This window comes from Ictidomys tridecemlineatus, chromosome 3, assembly GCF_052094955.1.
Source record: "Ictidomys tridecemlineatus isolate mIctTri1 chromosome 3, mIctTri1.hap1, whole genome shotgun sequence".
Lineage (NCBI taxonomy): Eukaryota > Metazoa > Chordata > Mammalia > Rodentia > Sciuridae > Ictidomys > Ictidomys tridecemlineatus.
This window is the reverse complement of record NC_135479.1, coordinates 61,479,918-61,501,573: the sequence shown is the minus strand read 5'-3', so window position 1 is coordinate 61,501,573 and position 21,656 is coordinate 61,479,918. Positions and strand designations below refer to the sequence as shown.

The 21,656-nt window shown below is 39.9% G+C and overlaps 1 protein-coding gene across 10 annotated transcripts in view; it reads right to left on the bottom strand.

Annotated features, from left to right (window-relative positions):
- Prpsap2 (phosphoribosyl pyrophosphate synthetase associated protein 2) overlaps positions 1–21,403 on the bottom strand; it is a 37,473-nt gene extending 16,070 nt beyond the window's left edge. Inside the window, exons 1-8 of one of the 10 annotated variants that reach the window (XM_078042965.1) lie at positions 21,255–21,403; positions 19,422–19,462; positions 16,432–16,527; positions 16,034–16,182; positions 15,087–15,139; positions 12,339–12,405; positions 7,672–7,844; positions 5,960–6,075 (exon numbers count right to left, since the gene is read on the bottom strand). In XM_078042965.1, coding sequence (XP_077899091.1) covers positions 5,960–6,075; positions 7,672–7,844; positions 12,339–12,405; positions 15,087–15,139; positions 16,034–16,152 — 528 coding nt within the window. In that variant the 5' untranslated portion in view covers positions 16,153–16,182; positions 16,432–16,527; positions 19,422–19,462; positions 21,255–21,403. The other 9 variants (XM_078042966.1, XM_078042967.1, XM_078042970.1 and 6 more) reach the window with 9 other exon arrangements.
- Between the last annotated feature and the right edge of the window lie 253 nt (positions 21,404–21,656).

Here is a 21,656-nt window from a genome sequence, read left to right as displayed (position 1 = left end):
ACCCAGAGGAGCTTTACCATTGAGTTATTTCCAGACCTTTTCATTTTTAAGACAGGGTCTAAGTTGCCCAAGCTTGTCAAGAATTTGTGATCCTCCTATCTTTGTCCCCCATGTTGCTAGGATTATAGCATGTACCACTGTGCCTGGCTTCCAGTGTTTTCTTGTTCTCACAATTATACCAGTCGGTTTTAATATCAGCAGTAATAACACCTAACACACTGTATGATGCCTACCATATGAGAAACTTTGTAAATGAACAAAAAATTGATTCACATAAGGATACACAGGTGCATCTGTCATGAACACATGGATCAGTGCATCCACAGGAAAGCCTAGCTCTCAGGAAGGAAGGCAGAAAAACATATTTTCACTTGGGCACTTCTTTATTTTTTTGGAATTCATTTGAAATGACCTCATGTATTTCCTTATCTCATCAAACATCATCAACTAGCAAAAACCCACTCTAGAGAAGATATACCAAGGAAACCATTAGTAAAACAAATAAAAGGACTCTAATCAAAACATGCCTATTGTCTCTTCCAAGGTTACACAGGAAATCATACAGTTGAAGGAGGAACAGTTGTGATGAGATAGAACAAGAAATCTAGGAGGAAGAAGTCATAATGGTGTAAATGAGGAGTTTAGGAGCTGGTTGAATGGTAGAAATAAGCCAGCTTAAGAAAAACAACCTGAGATGACTGAGCCAAGGCCTTTTCCCAGTGTGTTACATATAAGTATGCAAACACAAACAAAAGAAAAAACAAGCCATAGCAGGGATAGTGGTGCACATCTGTGGTCCCAGCTATCCAGGAGGATGAGGCAAGATCAGTTATTTGAGCCTAGGAGTTTGGGACCAGCCTGGGAAACATAGCAAGACCCCCATCTCCAAAATAAACCAACAAACAAATGGGAGAAGAGAAGAAATTATAGTCTATATTATCTTCTGAATTAGCACTTTATTTTTTTTGGGGGTATACAACATGAAATAAAGTAAGTAGTTATTACAGATTTTTCTCTTTCCAAAATTCTTGAGTCATTTTCACTATGAGGGCCTAAACTGATAGTTGGAATGTAGGGAAGGCCCCAAATCTTACCAGAAAAAAATGTTTTTTTTTTTTGAGGTCAATAAACTGCTGTCTTTTTAGTATTGTAAAAGGAAGTTATGTGGAAAAGTTACTGAAGAAATAATCCATGTGAGACAAACAGTTCCTAAAATAAAAATCTTAAGTACAATACAAACCAAAATTTAAAAGGCTTCTTAAGTAAAAAGTCACAAAGTGCTCTTATGTCAAAGAATAACAAATAAGACTAATAAAATTACACAAATCTGATTTACCCAATAGTGAAAGGGGTGGTTCAACTTGAGAAAAATAAATTTAATACACTACATTAACAAAATAAAGGGATTCTCAGTGCGAGCTCACACACACACACACACATACACACAAACAGAATTAATAAAGGAGGAAAACGTAAAATTATTTAAATACAGAAAAAGCATTTGACAAATCCATTATCTTTTCATGATAGAAGACTCAGAAAAACCAGGAATTGCAGGGAATTTACCTGATATGATAAAGAGTATTTATGAAAAACCCATAGCCAACATCAGACTTAATGGTGAGTGAAAGCGTTTACCCTTAAGTTCATGATTGAAACAAGAATAACACTTTCACTACTTGTGTTTAAAATGCACTGAAAATTCTACCCGGAAATATCAGGCATGAAAAGGAAATGAAAAAAACTCAAATTGGAAAGGAAGAGGTCAAACTAATTCCATTTGTAAGTGACCTGTTCTCATACGCAGGAAACAATAAGGAATACAACCTCCACCCCCTGAAAACCCACAACAAAACTACTACAGCTAAAAAATGAATGTTGCAGAACTGCAGGGTTCAAGAGCAACATGCAAGTATCAGTAGTGTTCCTATATTCCACCAATGGACACTCCAACAAACAAAATTCTACTTACAGTAACATCCAAAGACTAACAAACTTTGGAATAAATTTAACTTAGGCTAGAAAGTGAAAGACTTATACACTGAAGAAAGTGATATCTAAATACATAGAAATGTTGTATTCATAGGTGGAAGATTAAATATTAAGATGGCAATACTGTCCAAAATGATTCACAGATTTAATACAATTCCCATCAAAATTTGAGATATGGCTTATGATTGCAAATCAAGCAAGGTTAAGTCACCATGAGGCCTAAATGACTTCGTCTTCTTGGAGATTCTTCACATCTCCTTTCCAATTTAATTCAATAACAAATGTAATACTGGAGGTGAGGTCATGTATGGATTCTGTATTACAGTCTAGAATTAATGCTGTTAAAATACATTTAGATAGGAAGAATCCAGTGGAGAAAGTTTTGAAGTTCTATTGTGAATTACCAAGTAAAGGCAATGTATTTTATTTACGTATTTATTTATTTATATTATTTGCAATTTTTAGATATACATGATAGTAGAGTGTATTTTGACGTATCATACATACAAGGAATGTAACTTCCTATTCTTGTGATTGTACGTGATGTGGAATTACACTGGTCATGTATTCATGTATGCACATAGGAAAGTTATGTCTGATTCATTCTACTGTCTTTCCCATTCCCACCCTCCCTCCCTTCCCTTCATTCCTCTTTGAAGTAAAGGCAAAGTGATTTTAGAAAAATTATTCTATATAGAATTTTTCTGGTTATAATCTGTTCAAAATATAACTGCTTCTGCTTTGTTTTAATCTGGGCTGGGAGAGAGGTGGGTTGACAGGGTTAAGACAAACGAAAACCATAGTTCGTTGCAGTTGTTTCCATGAGCTTCACCTCTGATCTTCCTACTTTTAGTAACTCAAATGATAGAATTTAGAGCTCTTTCATAAAATATTTTGGAAACAACATTTCATTGACAGTGATTCTAATATTCAGGTAATCAAACCTGATTTTTGCGATGAATACTTGAACAAAACTTAACATGTTTCTGTAACAGATTGGTACGGAACAAGGATTAGTTTATTTTCAATCCTTGAGTCATTCAAAATGGATCAGTTAGAATTTTCCAGGTTAATAATGGCCTGTTAATATTGCCTGGAATAAATAAATGATTTCAACATAAAAAAGAAAAAATTGAGATAAACAGAAAAGCTAATTTGCATAAACAGAAAAGCTAGTTCTCAAATTTATATGGAGTCACAAGCTTTAAAGAGACAAAACAATCTTGAAAAAGAACAAAATTGGGGAACTCCTAATTCCCAATATGAATCAAAACTGAGCGTGGTATTGGCAAAAGAGAAGCGTAAAGACCAACTTCAGAGTTCATAGGTAAACCAAACATCTATGGTCAATTGATTTTTGACCATAAGGTGCTAAAGCCATTCAGTGGGCAGAAGAATATATAATTTTTAATAAATGGTGCTGGACAACTGGATATCCACATACGAAAGAATGAGTGTGAACGCCCATCTCACAACATATATGAAGAATAACTCAAAATGGTTAAGACTTACACCAAAGAGCTAGAACTGTGAGATGTTTAGAAAACAGGGACATATCTTGATAACCTTGAATTGACAGTATATATTTTTTAAAGATAAGACAACAAAAACATAAGTAATAATAAAACCTGGACACATGCCTATAGTCCACATGACTATAGTCCCAGTACTGGGGAGGCCAAGGCAAGAGGATAGATTGCTTGGGTCTAGGAGTTTGAGACTACCAACCTGGGCAACACAGTGAGACACTGTCTCAAAAAACAAACAAACAAACAAACAAACAAACAAATGCCATAAATTTGATCCTAGTATTGGAGGGGGAAAAAAAATAGATCAATAAAAAATAGTTAAACAAACTTTATCAAAATTATAAACTTTTGTGCATCAAGGGACACTATCAAGAAAGTGAGGCAATCTGCAGAATGGGTGAAATACTTGAAAATCTTCTACCCAATATAGAGTCTGGTATTCACCAAGTTCAATGGCATTACTTGTTAGGGGATGCAAATCAAAATCACAATATCACTTCACACTCACCAAGATGGCTATAACCAAAAAATAACCAGAAATAAATGGTAAGAACCACCACATATTCCTGGCTAAGTGAAAGAAGCCAGACAAGAGGATAAACTCTATAATTCCATTTATATGAAATCTCTAGAACAAGTAAATCCCTAGAGACAAGAAACAGATTAGTGGTTGCCAGGCAACGGGGGCAAAGGGGTGGGTAGGTGGAATGGGGTTACTTAATGGGTTCAGGGTGTTCTGGGGTGATGAAGAACTGGGACTAGATAGAAATAGTGGCTGCTCAATATTGTGAATGAACTAAGTGCTACTGATTTTTATGTTTAAATGGTTAATTTTATGGTGTGTGAAATTCACTTTGTGAGACAAATACTTAATATATTTGCTTCCAACATTCCCCAAATACAACTAAAAGATGGATAAGTTATAAACTGAGAAACCTAAGGGAAACAAATACCAACAAATGAAGAATGAAACAAAGAATGCCTACAACTCAGTAAGAAGCACACAAATGAAACCACTATTAAATAGATGAATGGAGGGGCTGGGGATGTGGCTCAAGCGGTAGTGCGCTCGCCTGGCATGCGTGTGACCCAGGTTCGATCCTCAGCACCACATACCAACAAAGATGTTGTGTCCGCCGAGAACTAAAAAATAAATATTAAAAATTCCCTCTCTCTCCTCTCTCGCTCTCTTAAAAAAAAAAATAGATGAATGGATGTAACACCTTTTCAGTGAGGAGAAAGAATATCTGAAGATATATATGTTCAACCTCATTAGTCAACAGATCTATCCATCAAAATGACAGGATTCCATATCACAGGCATTCAACTAACAAGAGTTTATAATTTGGTAGCATAAGCACTGAAGCAAAGATGGATCCACAGGATTTCGATCTCATTGCTAGTAGGAATATAAGTTGGCACAACTGCTCTGGAAAAATCAAACATCCACACCCCATGCAATTTTGAAATTTCACTAAGATACAAGGTGGCTTGTGTACCACTGGAGACATTGAGCATGTTCACAGGAGAGCAATTATGATAGGGAAAGCCTACAAACAACTCATGGAAAAGGATAACTAGGCTGAGATCCAGCTGCACAAAGAGCACTTCTTAGTAGTCAAATGGATAACTGCACACACAACAACAGGGATGAGTTCCAGTTGTGTACATACTTCTTACTACATAACACCAAGTGAAACACTCAAAAGATTACAGTTTCTTCTTGTCAAAGTTAAAAATGTAACCCTACATATATAATTTAGCATTAGGTATATGAACTAAAACTATGTAAAAAGAAAACTGAAGGAAAAATGACAGGAGATTCGGGGCCCATGGTTCCCTGGGTGGGAGGAGGCAGTGGGATGGGGCAGAGAAAGATCATATCAGCAGATGTGAACTACTGGGATGGTTATCTTCTCTCTCTGTCTCTCTTTTGTACGGAGGATTTAACCCATGGTGATTTACCACCAAGCTACATCCCCTTTTATAAAATTTTGAGACAGGGTTGGATGAGTTGCCGAGGCCTAGAACTTGCTGGGATTACAGGTGTGTGCCACTGCACCTAGCCGATTTTTGTTTTCTTGTTGGGTGATGGAATTACAATCATGGGTGTCAACTACTCTGTCTCTGAACAGAGACAGAATGGAGAGATGGAGAAATTCAAATGAGCCAAGATCACACGTGGACAAAAGATGAGATTAACTTATCTGTTATGATAAATGACTAGTCCAATTCTAGGTACTTGAGGTCCAAAAGAAAAGGCAATTTTGAGAGATGAGTAAAAGAGATAAATTACTTTTTAAAATACAGAAGTGCATTGTAAACCACAATAGATCGCTAAACAGGATACATCGAATTTTAATTCTTTAGGGACACCTCAAAGAAATAGAGCTATACCTTTACCAGAATATTAAAATAAAAAGTTCAAGTTGGCTCACCTCTTCTTGAATATACTGTAATAAGAAGGGAGAAGCTCTTAAATTATCCACAGGAATATTAAAGAAACCCTGAATTTCCTTCTGGTGTAAATCCATAGTAATGAGGTGGGTTAGACCTTCAAAAATAAAGCAGATACAAGCACATAAATAGTTGTAAAACTAGCTGCACCACAGGGAATTAGTATCATGTAAAATAAAATATTATATATAGTAAGTTACCATGAAAAATTTACTCTCCTATCAAAAAACCCCAGCATCATTATGGTTCAGATTTTTTGATACTATGAGATGCATGATTTTTAAATAAATTTAAAGTACAAAACAGTAAAGATAATAGTAATAGAGAAATGAATCTAAAAATTCTATGAGAGTGGTTCTATCTATTTTCTTGAATTTTCCTTAATAAGCATAACAAAGCCTACAGAGAAACTATACCAAGCAGGAAATGGAGCAAATGAAAAACCTTCACTATATCTTTAAAGAATATCTGAAATGATGATCAGCAAAGTATAGGGAAAATTCAATATGAAAAAATTTAAAAAGCAGTACTTGCCCAGAAGAGAAAAAAAAAAAAAGCCTGGTGGTTCCTCCAGGTGGAAGGTTGGAAGGAAAGGGTGGACTCAAAAGACTCAGTGAGGAGCCTCTGCTCCTCTTTTCAGTGCCTGTTACAGTGTTTTCAAGGGGAGATGCTGCCGAGGTACCTGGGGTTTGTTTCATTTTTGCCTTCTTTGGAATGGTACACTAAAAAATATATTCTATGGTAAGCTTCTGTGTTAAAATGCAGTGATATGGGGATTTTTAAATTCCTTTCTCTTTGTGCAAATGCTCTGTGATAGGTAATTTATAATCATATACTCACAAGCACACACATGGACATACAGGAGAGTGTTTGCACATGTACAAACACACACAATGGAAACTATGTAAAATATTTAGAAACAAGTGGACATATTTAGGATGCTACCTAAGAATGCATAACACACAAAAAAATACAAACTGTTTGCAAAATATGCCTGTCCTGGAAAGGGAAAAAGGCTAAAATACAAATAGTTGCTGTATTAAGAGAAACAGCAGGGTTCAGAATGACTGTCATCCTTCAAAACAAGTTTAATGTCATTTCAATATAAATTTGAACAAAGTTTTTAGGAAAAAAATGAAAACAAAAGTTTTTCTCATTACCTCCATGTTTTAGGGAGTCGGAAACATAATTCTCTGCAGAATTTCTCGTTATTAGTCCCCTTATTGTGATTTTAGTTACTCATGGTCCAAAAAGATTATATGGAAAATTCCACAAGTAAGCAATTCATAAATTTTAAATTGCACATTGTTCTGAATAACACTATGAAATCTCATGATATCCTGCTTTGTCCTACTTAGGAGGTACATCATCCCATTATCCAGTGTATCTATGCTACAAATGTTATCCACCTGAAGTCACTTAGTAGCCATCTCAGTTGTGAGATCTGCTGCTCCAGTACTGCAGTGCACCTACAGAGTTTACTAGCACTCACTGTTTCAGGTATCACTGGGGGTCATGGCACATCTCTTTTGTGGAGAAGGATAGACTGCACAAACTAGTGGGGTTTAAAAGCAGCATCACTGTTTTCCCTCTGTTCAGCATTCTCATTTGCTTAAGAGAATGCTTTGAAATGATTTCTGTAAAGATAAACTCCCAAGCTCCCAGTCAGTTGTTAAGGATCTGCCTTTCTTACCAGCTTTGCACATCATGGAGGCCAATAATTTAGAGACAATGGAGCCTCTTTTCCTCATCTTGCACTGTTTGCTGTAAGGAAAGTAGGGGATCACGCCGATGATGCTCTTGGCACAAGAGGTCTTACATGCGTACACCATAATCAGGAGCTCCATGATGGTGGTGTTCACATCCCTGTAACCCAGGCACAGAAAATCCCATTGAGGGGTATGAGACTTAAGATTTCCCTCTTGATCTGGGGATGTAGCTCACTAGTAGAGCATGCTTAACATGCTTGAGGCCCTGGGTTCCATCCCCAACACCAAAATAATAACAATAACATTATTATCTCCCTGTTCTAAGACTTGAGGTGTAAAACACAGAAACCAGTGATGTCTTCTCTTCTCATATCTCCATGAGCTCTCCACACATTTCCTCTCAACTGATGACTCTAGTTTCTCCCCGCCCCCCCCACCAGCGTTGTTCAGCAGGCAAGAGGCAATAGGGATTAGAGTTAATTTTGGAGTATTTCTGGTGTGCAAAGTTCCTCTCTGATTAATGGCACAACACAGGCCAACTTGCATGGTGCAGATGCACCTGGTGGTAGGCTACCATGGAAGCTGTCTTCTGACAGAGTACTGGTCTCAGAGATAATTCCAAAATTACACACTACTCCCCACCCACTCCTGGCTCCTGGAAGATCTTGCTCCAGAAATCCTCCCTCCCTGTTTACACCATCATCTGTCACACTCCCCTGGCTTATACTCATCAGCTTGTAAATATTCAGGTCCTTCTTCCATTTAAACTACAATTCATAACCACCTTCTCTGAAGCCCCAACTCTTTGCTCCACATTGCAGTACATCTTAGGAGAGTTGTCTACCCCATTAGGTGACCATGGCCTGCCCCTCCTGGAATATCCCTGAAGTCCATGCTCCATGCCGAGAAACTTGTCCTTAAAGTGAAGTTAGACGGCATAGGCCTCTGCTCAAGACCATGAGACAGCCTCCTCTTCTGCCCATGGCCAAAGCCCAAGGTCTCACAGTGGCTCCCACACTCCTTTATTATGATCAGCCCCTGTCCTTCCCCTGGCTCCATGCCCCCTTCTCAGCCCAGTCACACTCTATTCTGGTCAGTCCTCCCTCTGCTGCTCATTGCCACAAAACATGTGGTTCTAGATGGTTCTATCAGACTCACTCCCACCCCTTGTGCAGTTTTTGCTCCAACATTACCTTCATGACAAGACTTACCCTGTCTGCCCTTCTACTCTCTCACTACCATCCCTCCTGATTCCTTGCTTTACCAGTTTGTTTATTTGTTTTTATATGGTACTGAGGATCAAACCCAGGGCCTCACATGTGCTACGCAAGTGCTCTACCGCTGAGCCACAACCCCAGCCCTATATCAGTTTGTTTTTTCCATAGTGCTTATCACTTTCAGTATACCGGATAACTTATTTATCAAGTTCTCTGTATGTCTCCCTCCACTAAAATATTAACCCCACAAGACAAGGATCTTTACCTGAATCAATCATTAAGGCACCTCACACACCAGTAACGGGAACTCACACATCACAGACATTCAACAAATACTGGTTAATGAGTGAATGGAAACACAGAACATTTGGATAAGTAAGTTTCTGTTATCATTGAATAACAAGTTTGACAACTGGTGAATTAAAACATATTTTCACAGAAGCATTCTATGTGGGAAGATGAGTAGAGGAACTGACAGCGAGTACAAAGTCACTCTATGATCCAGAACCAGGAGCAACAAGGAACAGGGTTTCCACTACTCAACTCAAATGATGAAACTTGCTTCAATCACAGGAAAACTTCAGTTAATGGACTTTTCTTCATCTAAAATCTGTCTCACACTTCTGGTAAACTGCCACTGGAGTCTGTACTAAAATGAAGTAAGGGGCTGGGGCTACAGCTCAGGGGTATAGTGCTTTCCTACAATGCATGAGGCTCTGGGCTCACCGCAAGACTCTAAAAAATCAATCAATAGATAAATGAGGTGGAGGCTATATCTGCCACCAGCAAATCTCCATATGATTTCAGAAAGAAGACGAGGGCATCCAGGTTTGTCATAACCTGGATGAGACTGAGGACCTGACTTAACACAAACTATGGCACTCATGGGACAATGTAAAGCAGAGGTAGAAAGAAGATTTGGGGGATACTCAGTGGTCTTGACTAGGGGAAAAAGAAGTTGACAAAAGACAAGGACAGATGACGACAGTGTTGAAATAAACAAAAATATGCAAAGGAAGAGAAATGGAAGTACTTGAAAATGGGAAGGATTAACAGTCACCCTTCCCGAATTCTAATTCAACTGGAACTTCAGCTCCCACGTCTCTCCTGGACAATCCACACAGCCTCCAGTATTTATCCAACAAAGACCCAAATTGTCTCTGAGGAGACAGAGGGCTGCAGACACTCAGGAGCCAGAGAAGCCTAAGCCGTCTATGCCTGCACCTTCCCTCCCTGATGCTGCAGTGGGGTACAGGACAGGCGAGTCCTCCATTAGCACCCTGGCACAGGAGAGTAGCACAGGATACCAAGACTTGGTGCCTTCAAGCCCAGCTCTGCTGGGGACCATGAAGGTCTAAGCAGAAGAGGAAGCAAGGGCACCTGATAAAGGCCAGCCACAGCCACTCTCTCACTTTCTCATAGCACATACACTCTCCCTGGATTGGGATGCAATGACATTTCCTTGCCATTCCTCTTTCTGGGACAGATAAGAGTTTTGTGACACCATCCTGAGGAAGCAAAATCAAGACAAAGACAGTAAAAGTTTAGGTGAAAGTTATGTGTGTTCTCAAACTAAATTCCTGGGAAATTTGGCTGTTCTTCCTTTTCTTTGCTGTTTATCATATTTATTTTGTGTGTGTGTATGTATGTATGTATATATTTATATCTATTACTAAATTTGGTAGGCAGCAATTTTCAGACTCTGAGCTAAAAAATGATGTAGTCTCCAAACTGATTTCTAGATGTTAAGAATGTTCTGAGGCCTTGGTTCTTGCATTAAAAAAGCAGGAATTCATAGAAAAGAAGTGGTTAGAAGTTAGGGCTTCCATACCATATGAGCAGGGAAAGGGAAGAAGACAAAGGCTCTTAAAGGAAAAGACCAAACAGGCCCTCTGGAGAACAGATAGGAGAAAGGGTACAGTTTTGTGATAATTAGGTGGCTTCTTACATTGGTAAGATTTCTTGTCTTTTTTTTTTTTTTTAAATATTTATTTTTTAGTTTTCGGCGGACACAATATCTTTGTTTGTATATGTGGTGCTGAGGATCGAACCCAGGCCACACGCATGCCAAGCCAGCAAGCTACCGCTTGAGCCACATCCCCAGCCCATCTTGTCTAGTCTTAGGACAGAAGTCAATCTCCCTGGTTGGAAAATTCAACTCTAGGAAGAATTATGACACCTGAAATCTTTTGTGAAGTTTTGCTCTTATGCAGATAAAGAGAGTTCAGAGAAGGACCTCATCTTTCATCTATTGTTTCTCAGATGTCCTCAGATCAAAATAATCCCTATGTCATTGTGGGATACCTTGTGTCCCTTATAGAAAGAGGACAGGGTAGGATGAAGATGGCATGATCTGGGTGGATGAACCTGCCACTTTCTGGCCTCCTGTAGCCCCTCTGCCTGGCCAAAGCTGGGACACTTGGGGCCCCTGCTCCTTATCAGAGTTTGGAACGAATAACTTGGAGCCATCATACTTCTCCCCTCTCACCCAGGGCAGTGTGGTTGCTTCAGGCTACCCCAGGGGGACCTTATTCTAGGGGAACTGAGCTGGAATGGGGAGCTACTGTTGAACTGGGAAGCCCAGGATTGGAGGAATGACCATGCCATTTTTTAAAAAAGCAAAAAAAAAAAAAAAAAAAAAAAAAATCATTCTGAGTGGAAAATTTCCATTCATGGAGGTGTCTGGGAACCTCTGGGGACAAATGCACAGTAGACAAATGCACAATTGACCTGGATCAGCTGAGAATGCAAGCACAAGCACAGGGCTCCATGTGATCACCCTGTCTTCCACAGTGGCTCTTCATTCAAAGTGGCACAGAAAACCTCACTGAATTCTCTACACTCAGCTTATACATCTGTAACTCCACAATTTCTAGAACACATGTATTGGCGTCCAATGTGGGCCAAGAGGCCACATTTAAATTATCTACAATATAATCTTTACGAATCCCACATAAGAAAATCCCTCTTCCCTAACCTGTTTTGCGTTTTTGGAGAAGTGGGAGTAGAAATGCTTCCCTGCAAATAACTTCATGAATTCTGTTATCATTACGAACCTCCACTCTAATACTTGCTTATTTCCTTCCATCAAAAACGGAGAAAAGGTGGCATACAGTGGTATGCTCCTGTAGTCTCAGCTACTCAGGAGGCTAAAGCAGAAGGACCACTGAGCACAGGAGTTTGGGGTCACTTTTATCCACATGGCAAAGCCCTGTCTCTTAAAAAGCACACGTGTGCATACACGCGTACATACACACACACACACACACAAACACATAAAAGTCAGCAATTATGATAGAAAAATTAGCAAAGTAAGATACACCAATTTTAAGACTATCTGAACTTATCCTTTCCTGTCAACTCTTACTGTTTTAAACACTCGTGCCCAAACAGAAACCAGAAGGCACCAGCACCACTGCTGGAGAACTACTCACTTTGAGACAGTCTGGATGATGAAAACGTCTTTCCCCCTCACAGACTCTTGAATCTGTACTCTGGTTTCTGGCAGGAAGAGGAAAAAGAGGAGGAGAAGGCATAGAGTTTATATTTTCAAAAATATACAAAGTATCTGCTTCATACCCCAGTGTTGTTATCTATCAAAATTGGAACTATTTACAAAGACTCACTAGGCATTAGAATCTCCTAGAGATAATAAACAGAATGCTATCAATTGTGCTTTTTAACAGGCTCAGCTACATGACAGCCTTAAATTGGAATTACCTTTCTGACCTGAAACAAGTACATCTAGGCTTCTCAGCCTTTACACGTGAGCAATAAGAGCTGTGCTAGGCTGAGCTTAGGACCTGTACAGGAAATGACACATTCATTCTTTTGACCTGGATCAGCTGAGAATGCAAGCACAAGATATTATATGCTACGACAGCAAAGAGAAATGAGATCTGATATCCCTACTTTCAAAACATTTGTAATTAACTACAAGGGAACAATTGGATAAATCTCTACAAGACAAATTCTTCATCAGTCAATGTCACAGGAAGAAAAAAAAAAAGAAAACACGAGGAAACCATTTGAGATTAGAAGAGACTGAAGATACGTAAAACACACATCACTTGAATTAAGAGTCCTGGTCTGTGGGGGGTATGACAGTTGTTGGGATGGTGGTATAGCTCAGTGGTAGAGCACATGCTAGCAGATATGAGACCCTGAGACCCAATCTCAGCACTGTTCTTTAGGAAAACTATGGAAATCTGAATATAGAGTGATATTACATGAATACAGAACTACTAATTTCTTAAATATGACCGTGGTAATATTTTTTACACAGGAGAAAGAATTTATTCTCAGGAGATATGTGGTCAGGTATCTAGCACCAAATGTCTCAACGTCTATAATTTACTTTCAAATGATTCCACACATACATATTCAGATGGCAAAATGTTAACTATTGACTCTATGCTGTAGATATACATATGGGTGGGTGGGCGCTTATGGGGTCAGATTTTAACTTTCACATATGTTTGAAAATTTTTATTAAAAATATTGGAAAGGGCTGGAGGGTAGTACTTGCTTAGCATGTCTCGTGAGGTCCTGGGGTCCATCCCCAGCACTGCATCAAAGAAATAAAAAAGTTGGAAAAAACAGAATGCAGATTTACAAGAGAATGTGGTATGATGCTGAGAAAATGAATGTTAGAATCGCAGAAATCTGGGTTTGAATCCTGACTTTCCTACTTTGGGAACCTCGTCAGAATATCACACCTAAACTGTTTTCAAGATCTGGTGACAATACAAAAACATAATTGTTACTTCCTTCCTTCCTTCCCAACAGACACTAAATACCTTCCCTCCCTTCACTCATAAGCTTGAAGAGTGAACCAGCCTCCTTGAGTCTTCACTGCGAGGCTTTCCTCTGGCCCTCCCTCATTCAGTTCCCATTTCAGGAGAACCTCCCCTAGAATGTCTCTTCAAACTGTTCTTCAACTGCACTTTTCTCTACTGAAGCCATTTGGGATGTCTCAGGAGACAGGAAAAAGGAGGCAGTACTGGAGAGATCAATAAGGGAAGAGGAGAAGGGTACCTTTCTATCAAAGCCTCTTGAAAGCTTTGTAATATTTAAATATTTGACAAAATCCTGTAGTAGAAAAGGAAAAGGAATGAGTATTTACAGAGTACTTACTATATGTCAAGATCTGTGTTAGACACAGATTATCCATTTAATCCTTGAAACAGCCATAATTGTTTACAATTTAGAAAGGTTAAATAACCTTCCAAAAATAAGGTGCTCTCAAGCCCATGCAAGCTGTACATCACTCTTGCTAGAATAATTTTAAATATCCAAAATTTAAAAATATACTACCAATATCTAATAACACATTCTTTGTAAATTGGGATGGTTATTAGTGGCAGAAATCAACTAGCAGAAGTATTTCCTATGATGTTTAAACTATGGCAGCTTAAGTGGAAATAAAGAATAACTAACTTGGAACTAAGGGTATCAGAGGTGCATGCTTAGCACATGGGAAGCTCTGGGTTACATCCCCAGCACCAGGGGGGAAAAATGGCATGGTAATATATGTCTATAGTCCCTGCTACTCAGGAGGCTTAAGCAGGAGACTGCTTGGGCCCAGGAGTCTGAGGCCAGCAAGAACACTCCAACTCCCCACCTCCCCTCCCCCCACCCCCATACTGGGCACCTACCACTGAGCTACATCCCATGCCCTTTTATTTTTTGAGACAGGGCCTCACTAAATTGTCCAGGCTGGCATCCAACTTGTGATACTCTTGCTCAGTCTTCCAAGCAGTTGGGATTACATGGCATGTGCCACTGTGCCCAGTAAGACCCTGTCTTTGGGGGAAAAGAACAAGAACAAAAACTAAAAAACCCAACTGAAATTGCAGCCACATAGGATTTGCTTATCCTGCCTAAAGTGAGGTCAATTCAACCAATAGCAAAGCTAATGTTTTCATTCATCTGACTGTCTGGTTCATATATTTATGCAATTATTATTAAATAAACTCTAAAACTGGCATTTGAGACCCACATGTGACTCTAGTTGGTACGAATAAGAACTAAAACATCACTCTCTTCCACCTTGAGTGACTTTTTGCTAACAGAATCGGACAACTGAGTCAAATTGTCTCAACAGTAGAGGATGAAGGACTAAGCCAACATGCCATATTCCCCAAAAAAGATCAATGGTACACATGACCAAGATAGCTCACCTCGGTTAGGTTCCTGGTAAACCTGCACTTTGCCCATTTCCACCCCCAGCCGCCTAGAGAAGAGAAAGTGGGGGAAAAGCTGAGAAGGTCATAGAACAGACTCAATATCTCTATTATTTAAGGATGATCATAAATTGATAAAAGTAAAATAAAATAGTTATTACAAAATTTGAAGTCAATATTAAATTGTTTTGAGTTCACCTCCTGTCCTCTTACCCCCTCCCAGGTCTAGCCAAGGCCTATACAGTCCATTTCTGCCTGTCTTGCCTCCTATACTCCTGCTGCCCTCTGACCTCCAGCCCAGGTTCCTGACACTCACCAATGCCTGCTCCTGCACACCAAAGGGCCTTGGAATCTGCTGTTCCCTCTGCATGGAGGCCTCTAACCTTAGACCTCCATGTGTTGGCTCCTACAGGTTTCTCAACTTACTATCATCCCCTCAGTTTAAGACACTTGTACATCCAAGCTAAAGTTGTACAACCTACCCCATTCCAACTTTCTCACTGCCATCTTTGGCTCTCAACTAAAATGTAAACTTTGTAAGAAAGAAGAAAGTTGACTGGTCTGTTCCCTGTTAACCCCCAATGGCTAGATCAAGATCTTGTACAGAGCAGGGGTTTAATGTTCATTTAATAAATATCTAAAATTACACTGAAGTATAAGCTGTGAACTATTCTTATTCACTATACATTTCACTTTGCATTATATGAAAATAATCCTATGAGCACACAGCACCCAATGCAATCCCTGGCACTTATGAGGCACTTAATAGAGTAAATATGTAGGGAATTGGGATAATTTAAATAAAGATTAGCTTTAGTTTATATGGATAATATGTAGATTAACTAAAATATAACTGCTTTCAAGCTTGACAATCACTGCTAATCTGATTATCAAATTTATATCACACAATCAATACAGATTTTAATGGTAAAATTATAACTCACTCGGCAATCTTCTTTGAAAGCTCCATACATGATGAATTAGAATTTGCTGAAAACAGCACCAGACCTCCTTTGGTTATGTTCATCTTGGTTTCTAATTCAGGTGGCGTCACACAAAACATCAAAACCTTCTTGGTTTTCCAATTCTGAGCCTAGAAGGATGTAAAATGTCAAGAATTGCCATATGATATAAAATATACCTGAAAAGATTTCTTAAAAATAGCAAATAACTTCTGCTGAAAAAAAATAATTTTCACCATAATGGTGCCTTTTATAGGGGAGATATATACATATATGGATAAACAGAAAGTTCATTTGAATTTTAGGGTTCCAAATTGATGGAAATAAGTCAAAAGACTTAAACTCATTTCACAACCACTGGGAATAAATGATGAACTTACAAGAAAGGTGGAGCTGAAGAGCTCAGTGTTTTACTGTTTGCTGCTTAAAGTCAATTATGGACAACCTCCTTTTATTCTCTGACAACAAAATTCCTCCTGGATTAACACACAGAAAAATGGCAGAGCCATTAGCAAGGATGTGCACTGATCGATCCTTAAACAAAAAATATATGACCTATCTACACCCAGCTTTTCTTGTAAAACCTGTTTCCCATAAATCTCCCTGTGATCTTTTAGCTGCCTCCCAGATGCCCGAGTCATGCATAAAACTGACCTTGTCATCTTTCTTTTCCTCAACTGGAACATGAGGCTGACTAGAAAATAACCCTAAGGAAAGTTAAGTGACCTCCCAATTGACAGGCAGCAGGACAAAAGTAAAAAGGCCTCTGGCCTAGAGGTCATTAGAGCTGAGCTTCTCATCTCATTTATTCTGGGCTGCATGTCCCTATTATGTAATGAGGATGCCGCATTGAATGGAGTTATCAATAATCCAGCAGGCCATGAGGGGGCCCTCTCCCAGAAAGCATAGTGCACTTCTTCCATTGAATGTTTACTTGGGGCAGCTGGTGATTATAAACAGGCTGAAACTCAGCTGATCCTTTTTGTTATTCTTAAATTTTAATTAAGCAAGTAATATGCAAACACATCCTCCTTGTCAAGATCTTCAACACCATAGTTAGGCAAAAATCACCAGCCCCAACACCAGTCTTGTCCCCCAGAAGTGAGGGTTCCTAGATACCTCAGGCCTTTTCCATGCATTCACAGGCCTGACCCTTATAAAATATATAGACAAAACATACATTCAATGGTTCCAGCACAAAAAGGTATCATTGCACAAATCTACTTTTTCACCAAACAGTATATTTTGACTAGCTGGGTTAGAAAATACAGACCTATTCTGTTCTTCCTAACTCTGCCTAGTCTTGCATGGTGTGAACACGCCACTTTTAACTAGGTCACCATCCTGAAGAGTTCTCATAGTGCACATATGCCATGGAACCATCTGGTCACAGGTAGCTCAGTGCATAGTCCCACTAGAGGGCTAGGAAAGTATACCTCCAGCCAAGAGCCCTCAAGAGGCATTTCAATCAGGACAGCCTAGGATTCCAAATCAGAATATATATGGGACTACATTGCAATTAATCTTAAGCCTATGAATTATAAAGAAAAATGTATGCAGGATGATCAAAGTCCTGAAGAGATCAAGGAGGAACACTGATGTCTACCAAGGCTTTCAAGCAGGGATCAGCAAATACAGCCACGAGCCAAATCAAGTCCCTCCAAAGCCATGCTCCTTTGTTTGAAAGTTGCTCCGGGATGAAACTACAGGCTAGGCATAACCACAAAGCCTAAATATTATCTGGTCTTTTACAGAAAAGGGTGGGGTGGCTGACCACTGCTTTACAAGAGAGCACAGCATCTGCAAAGGATGAGAATCCATCAGAAAGGTTAATATAAATGAAAGAAATACTGAATCATCACCAACACTGGGTGGGAAGGGATCTTAGATGTCCTCTAACAGAGATGTCTGTTTACAAAAAGGGTCGAAGTTTAGAAGGAAACAAACAAAACTGTTTCTTCAGAAGTCACAAATTTAGGCTTCTGAGTCAAAACTCATGTTTGCATCTTAGCTTCCACTTCCCCTTAATTGACAGCGAGGCCTTGTTAAGTTACTTAAGACCTCTTAGCTTCAGTTCCCTTATCCATGCAAATTAGAAAACTGGTCCCATAGGGTTACTGTAAGTTTTCTGCCAAGGATTTAACACATGGACATTGGACACATGTATACGCAGCAAATAACTTTCAACACTTTGGATATCTATTAAATATAATAGGTATGGGGTGGCCATATTTCTTTCTAACCTTCAAATAAGCTCCTAGAAGTACAAAAGTGTTCTTGAGAGTACTTGAAACAGAATGAAAATATTTTAGAGATACAAAAAATATTATATAAATAATTTAGACCATTTCTATTCAATCTGCTGTTAGTAGCCCATCTGTAGTTTCTTGCCAAGGAACTATACCAAGGGCTCATCATTTCAAATTCTTCCTCAGAACATGCTGAGACTCCTTTCCCTGCACCCTCTATCCATTGCTTCTTGTCCTTTGAAGATTTATAGGAAACATCAGATTCCTTGTTCACAGGACAGCCCCCACCTTATCTTAAGATAGTTTCTCTTGATATTTCCTGAAGCCTTTCCTTATCTCACATGGCTCAAATGCCCTATCTCACCCTGACTATGGTATCTGAAGTTCCAATCTTCAAATATGAAACTAGTTTTATAGGCTAGTTTTAAAGGCTAGCCTCAAAAACACAATGATAGGACAGGCTGGTAGGAGGCTCAGTAGCACAAGGTTTTATCGTGAAATGGAGAATAAAAAGAGCATTCTCACTTTCCCCCTATAAGCTACAACTGCTTTTATGTTTATCCTAAATTTATTCTAGAATGTGTAAGACAGCATGTGTGAAAACCCATCCTTTCCAGAGAATCTTTTAAAGTGGAAATCACACTCCTCTCTGAATGAGCTTTGAGTCTGCTAAGTTTCATGAATTAAACCACACTGCAAGAGTTCACCTACTGTGGACAGACTAGTAGTCATTTCAACATCAACCATTCTTTTTTTTTTAAATTCGTGACCCTGCGTGATGATTCATATTGGAAATGAGCAAGGATGGCACAGAAGTATATCATTTTCCCACTCTGTAATACTCCTCTATCTGAAGATAGTGGAGGAGGGTGAAGGCTTGGGATTGCCTTCCAGTTACTAGCTGCCAGTTCTGGGGCACATCCCTAGACCTTAATCTTTACCTTCCAGAAAACAGGGATAGAAACCTGGTATAAAACCTTCTCCACCAGAATTTAAAGTCCAGGCAGCAGAGCTTTTTTTTTTTTTTTTTTTAAAAACTATTTTCTGCCAATATCCAGTGTCTAGAAGATCACCTAGCATTTGATAGAGGCTCAACAAAAGTATGTTGAATAAACCCTCACCTTGTTGAGTTGCGGCGATTAACAAATGGAACTGAAGTAGTCTGTTAACAAAAAGGCATCAAAAAACAAAGGATTATTACTTTTATTAGTAATACACCTCATTCTAAGAAAATTTACTTTTTCAAAAATCAAGGGCTGGGGGTGCAGCTCAGTGGGAGAGTGGGGTTAATGCAGAGGCCTGGGGTTCAATCCCCAGGACCAAAAGAAAAAAAATCAATATTGAGAATTTACTGGTAAAATTTAAAAATTTAAATCTAATTACTCTTCCATTCTTCTGTGACCCCAGGCACTTTGTTCATCTGTCATCATAAAGTTTTATTATCCCTAATGCTTAACATTTTCTGAGTGCTCTGAACTTTTATGACAGCCCAATGAAACAGGTATGAGAATTAAACCCATTTTAGAAATGAGGAAGTTATGGCGCTGAGGGTATAGCTCAGTTGGTAGAGTGCTTGTCTTGAAAGCCCAAGGCCTTGAGTTCAATCCCCAGCACCAAAAAAAAAAAAAAAAAAAAAAAAAGAAAGAAAAAAGAAGAAAAGAAAAGAAATGGGGTAAGTTTAGAGGTGAAAAACCTTACTCAAGGCTGCATGGCCTCTCAGCAGCAGACAGACTTGATCTTGGCCTGATTTCTAGGAGTTGGTAGTATACAACACTAGCTGCACAAACTGTCTCAACCTACACAGAATATGACTTGCCACCCTGCTAAATTTCACATACAGTGAGCAGAAAAGGACAAATATCCAGATTTTGAAAAATGTCTACTGCATATATGCCTTCTTTAGAAAACGGTTCATATCAAGTGCCAAAGAAAGAATACAAAAGTTTAAGTATTTCCAACTTTTGAAATTTACCCCAAGGAAAGGAGGATAAAATTCTATGCTCAATGATGGTAACTGCAAGATTTTTTTTTTAAAGAGCAGAAATTCTGAATATATGCAAAGGTTCCACAGTGGGGTAATCAAGTACAACTGATACCATGCACTCAATATAATAATTATTCAATACTATTTAAGCAAAGTTGCTTATGAATGGAGAACTGGGTAACAAAGGCACAGACCAGGCAAGGAAAAATATGGACAAGAAAGATATTCTTTAGTGGAGTGCAATAATATGGGTAAATTATTTTTATTTGTATATTTAAATTCTTGAAACCAGAACATTAGAAATCATACTTCCTATTACCCCAAAACCCCATCCCACATTTTCATCCTTTATACAACCTAATCACTCAAATTGAGCCAACATTAAAATAAATTTCTAAAAAATCCTTGTCATCAATATACTATATTGGGGGTAAAACATTTTAAAGCAGAACAGTAGCTTAGAAAGCACATCTCGGCGCTCCCTCAACCTCTGCGGGGTTGAGTACGAAGTGGAATAAAACCACTCTTTTGTAGGTAAACCTCCGCGACTAGCAAGACCAAGCAAATTAAAACTCAGGGCTGCGGGTACATTAGGGATGGGAGATGAGATCCCCTGCTGGCTGGGGACCTGCTCTCTGAAGGGCTCTGCCTCAGGTCTCACAATCAGGAATTGCCCCCCACAAGGCGCCTAGAGGGGGCGACGGAACCCGGGGCCACGCGGTAGGTCCTGTCCCCGCCAGCCCACTCGAGAAAGAAAGAGGGAGAGAGCGAGGGACTCCCTAGGGGCGCGAGGCTGGAGTCTCCCTCAGTACCCACAGCCTACCCCGCGGGACCGGCCCACAGAGCCGCGGGGCTCCCCGCCCCTTGCACATGCCGGTAACGCCCGCCAATTCGCACCGGTACTCGCCGCAGGCTCCCGCCCGCCTACCTGGCCCCGACCCCAGCCCCGGCCCTGCCGCACCCTCCGCACCCTCCGCAGTCGAAGGAAGAAATCACGGCTCTCCAGGCGGTGTCCCTAGGAGCAAAATGGCGGCCCCACGCGAAAGAACCGCATCCGCAGCTACTGAGAGGGCTGGGGACGACGTGGGGGAGGGGCCAGAGTGGGGCTCGACGAGTCACGTGACCTGGGCTTTGGGCGTGGCCTACCTGAAGGGGAGGAGCGGGATCTTCCGGTCCAGGCGATAGGGGTGGGGCCACATGGAGCGAATGCTGGGGGGGTGCGGAAGAAGGTGGGGCCAAGAGCTGGGACCCGGAGCTGGGACCAAAGAGATGCCTGGCTTGGTTTTGTGGGCGTGGCCCTCTTCACGTGGAAGTATACAGTGGGCGTGGCTAGGGCGGAGTCGGGCCGACACGAGGGGCGTGACGGAAGACG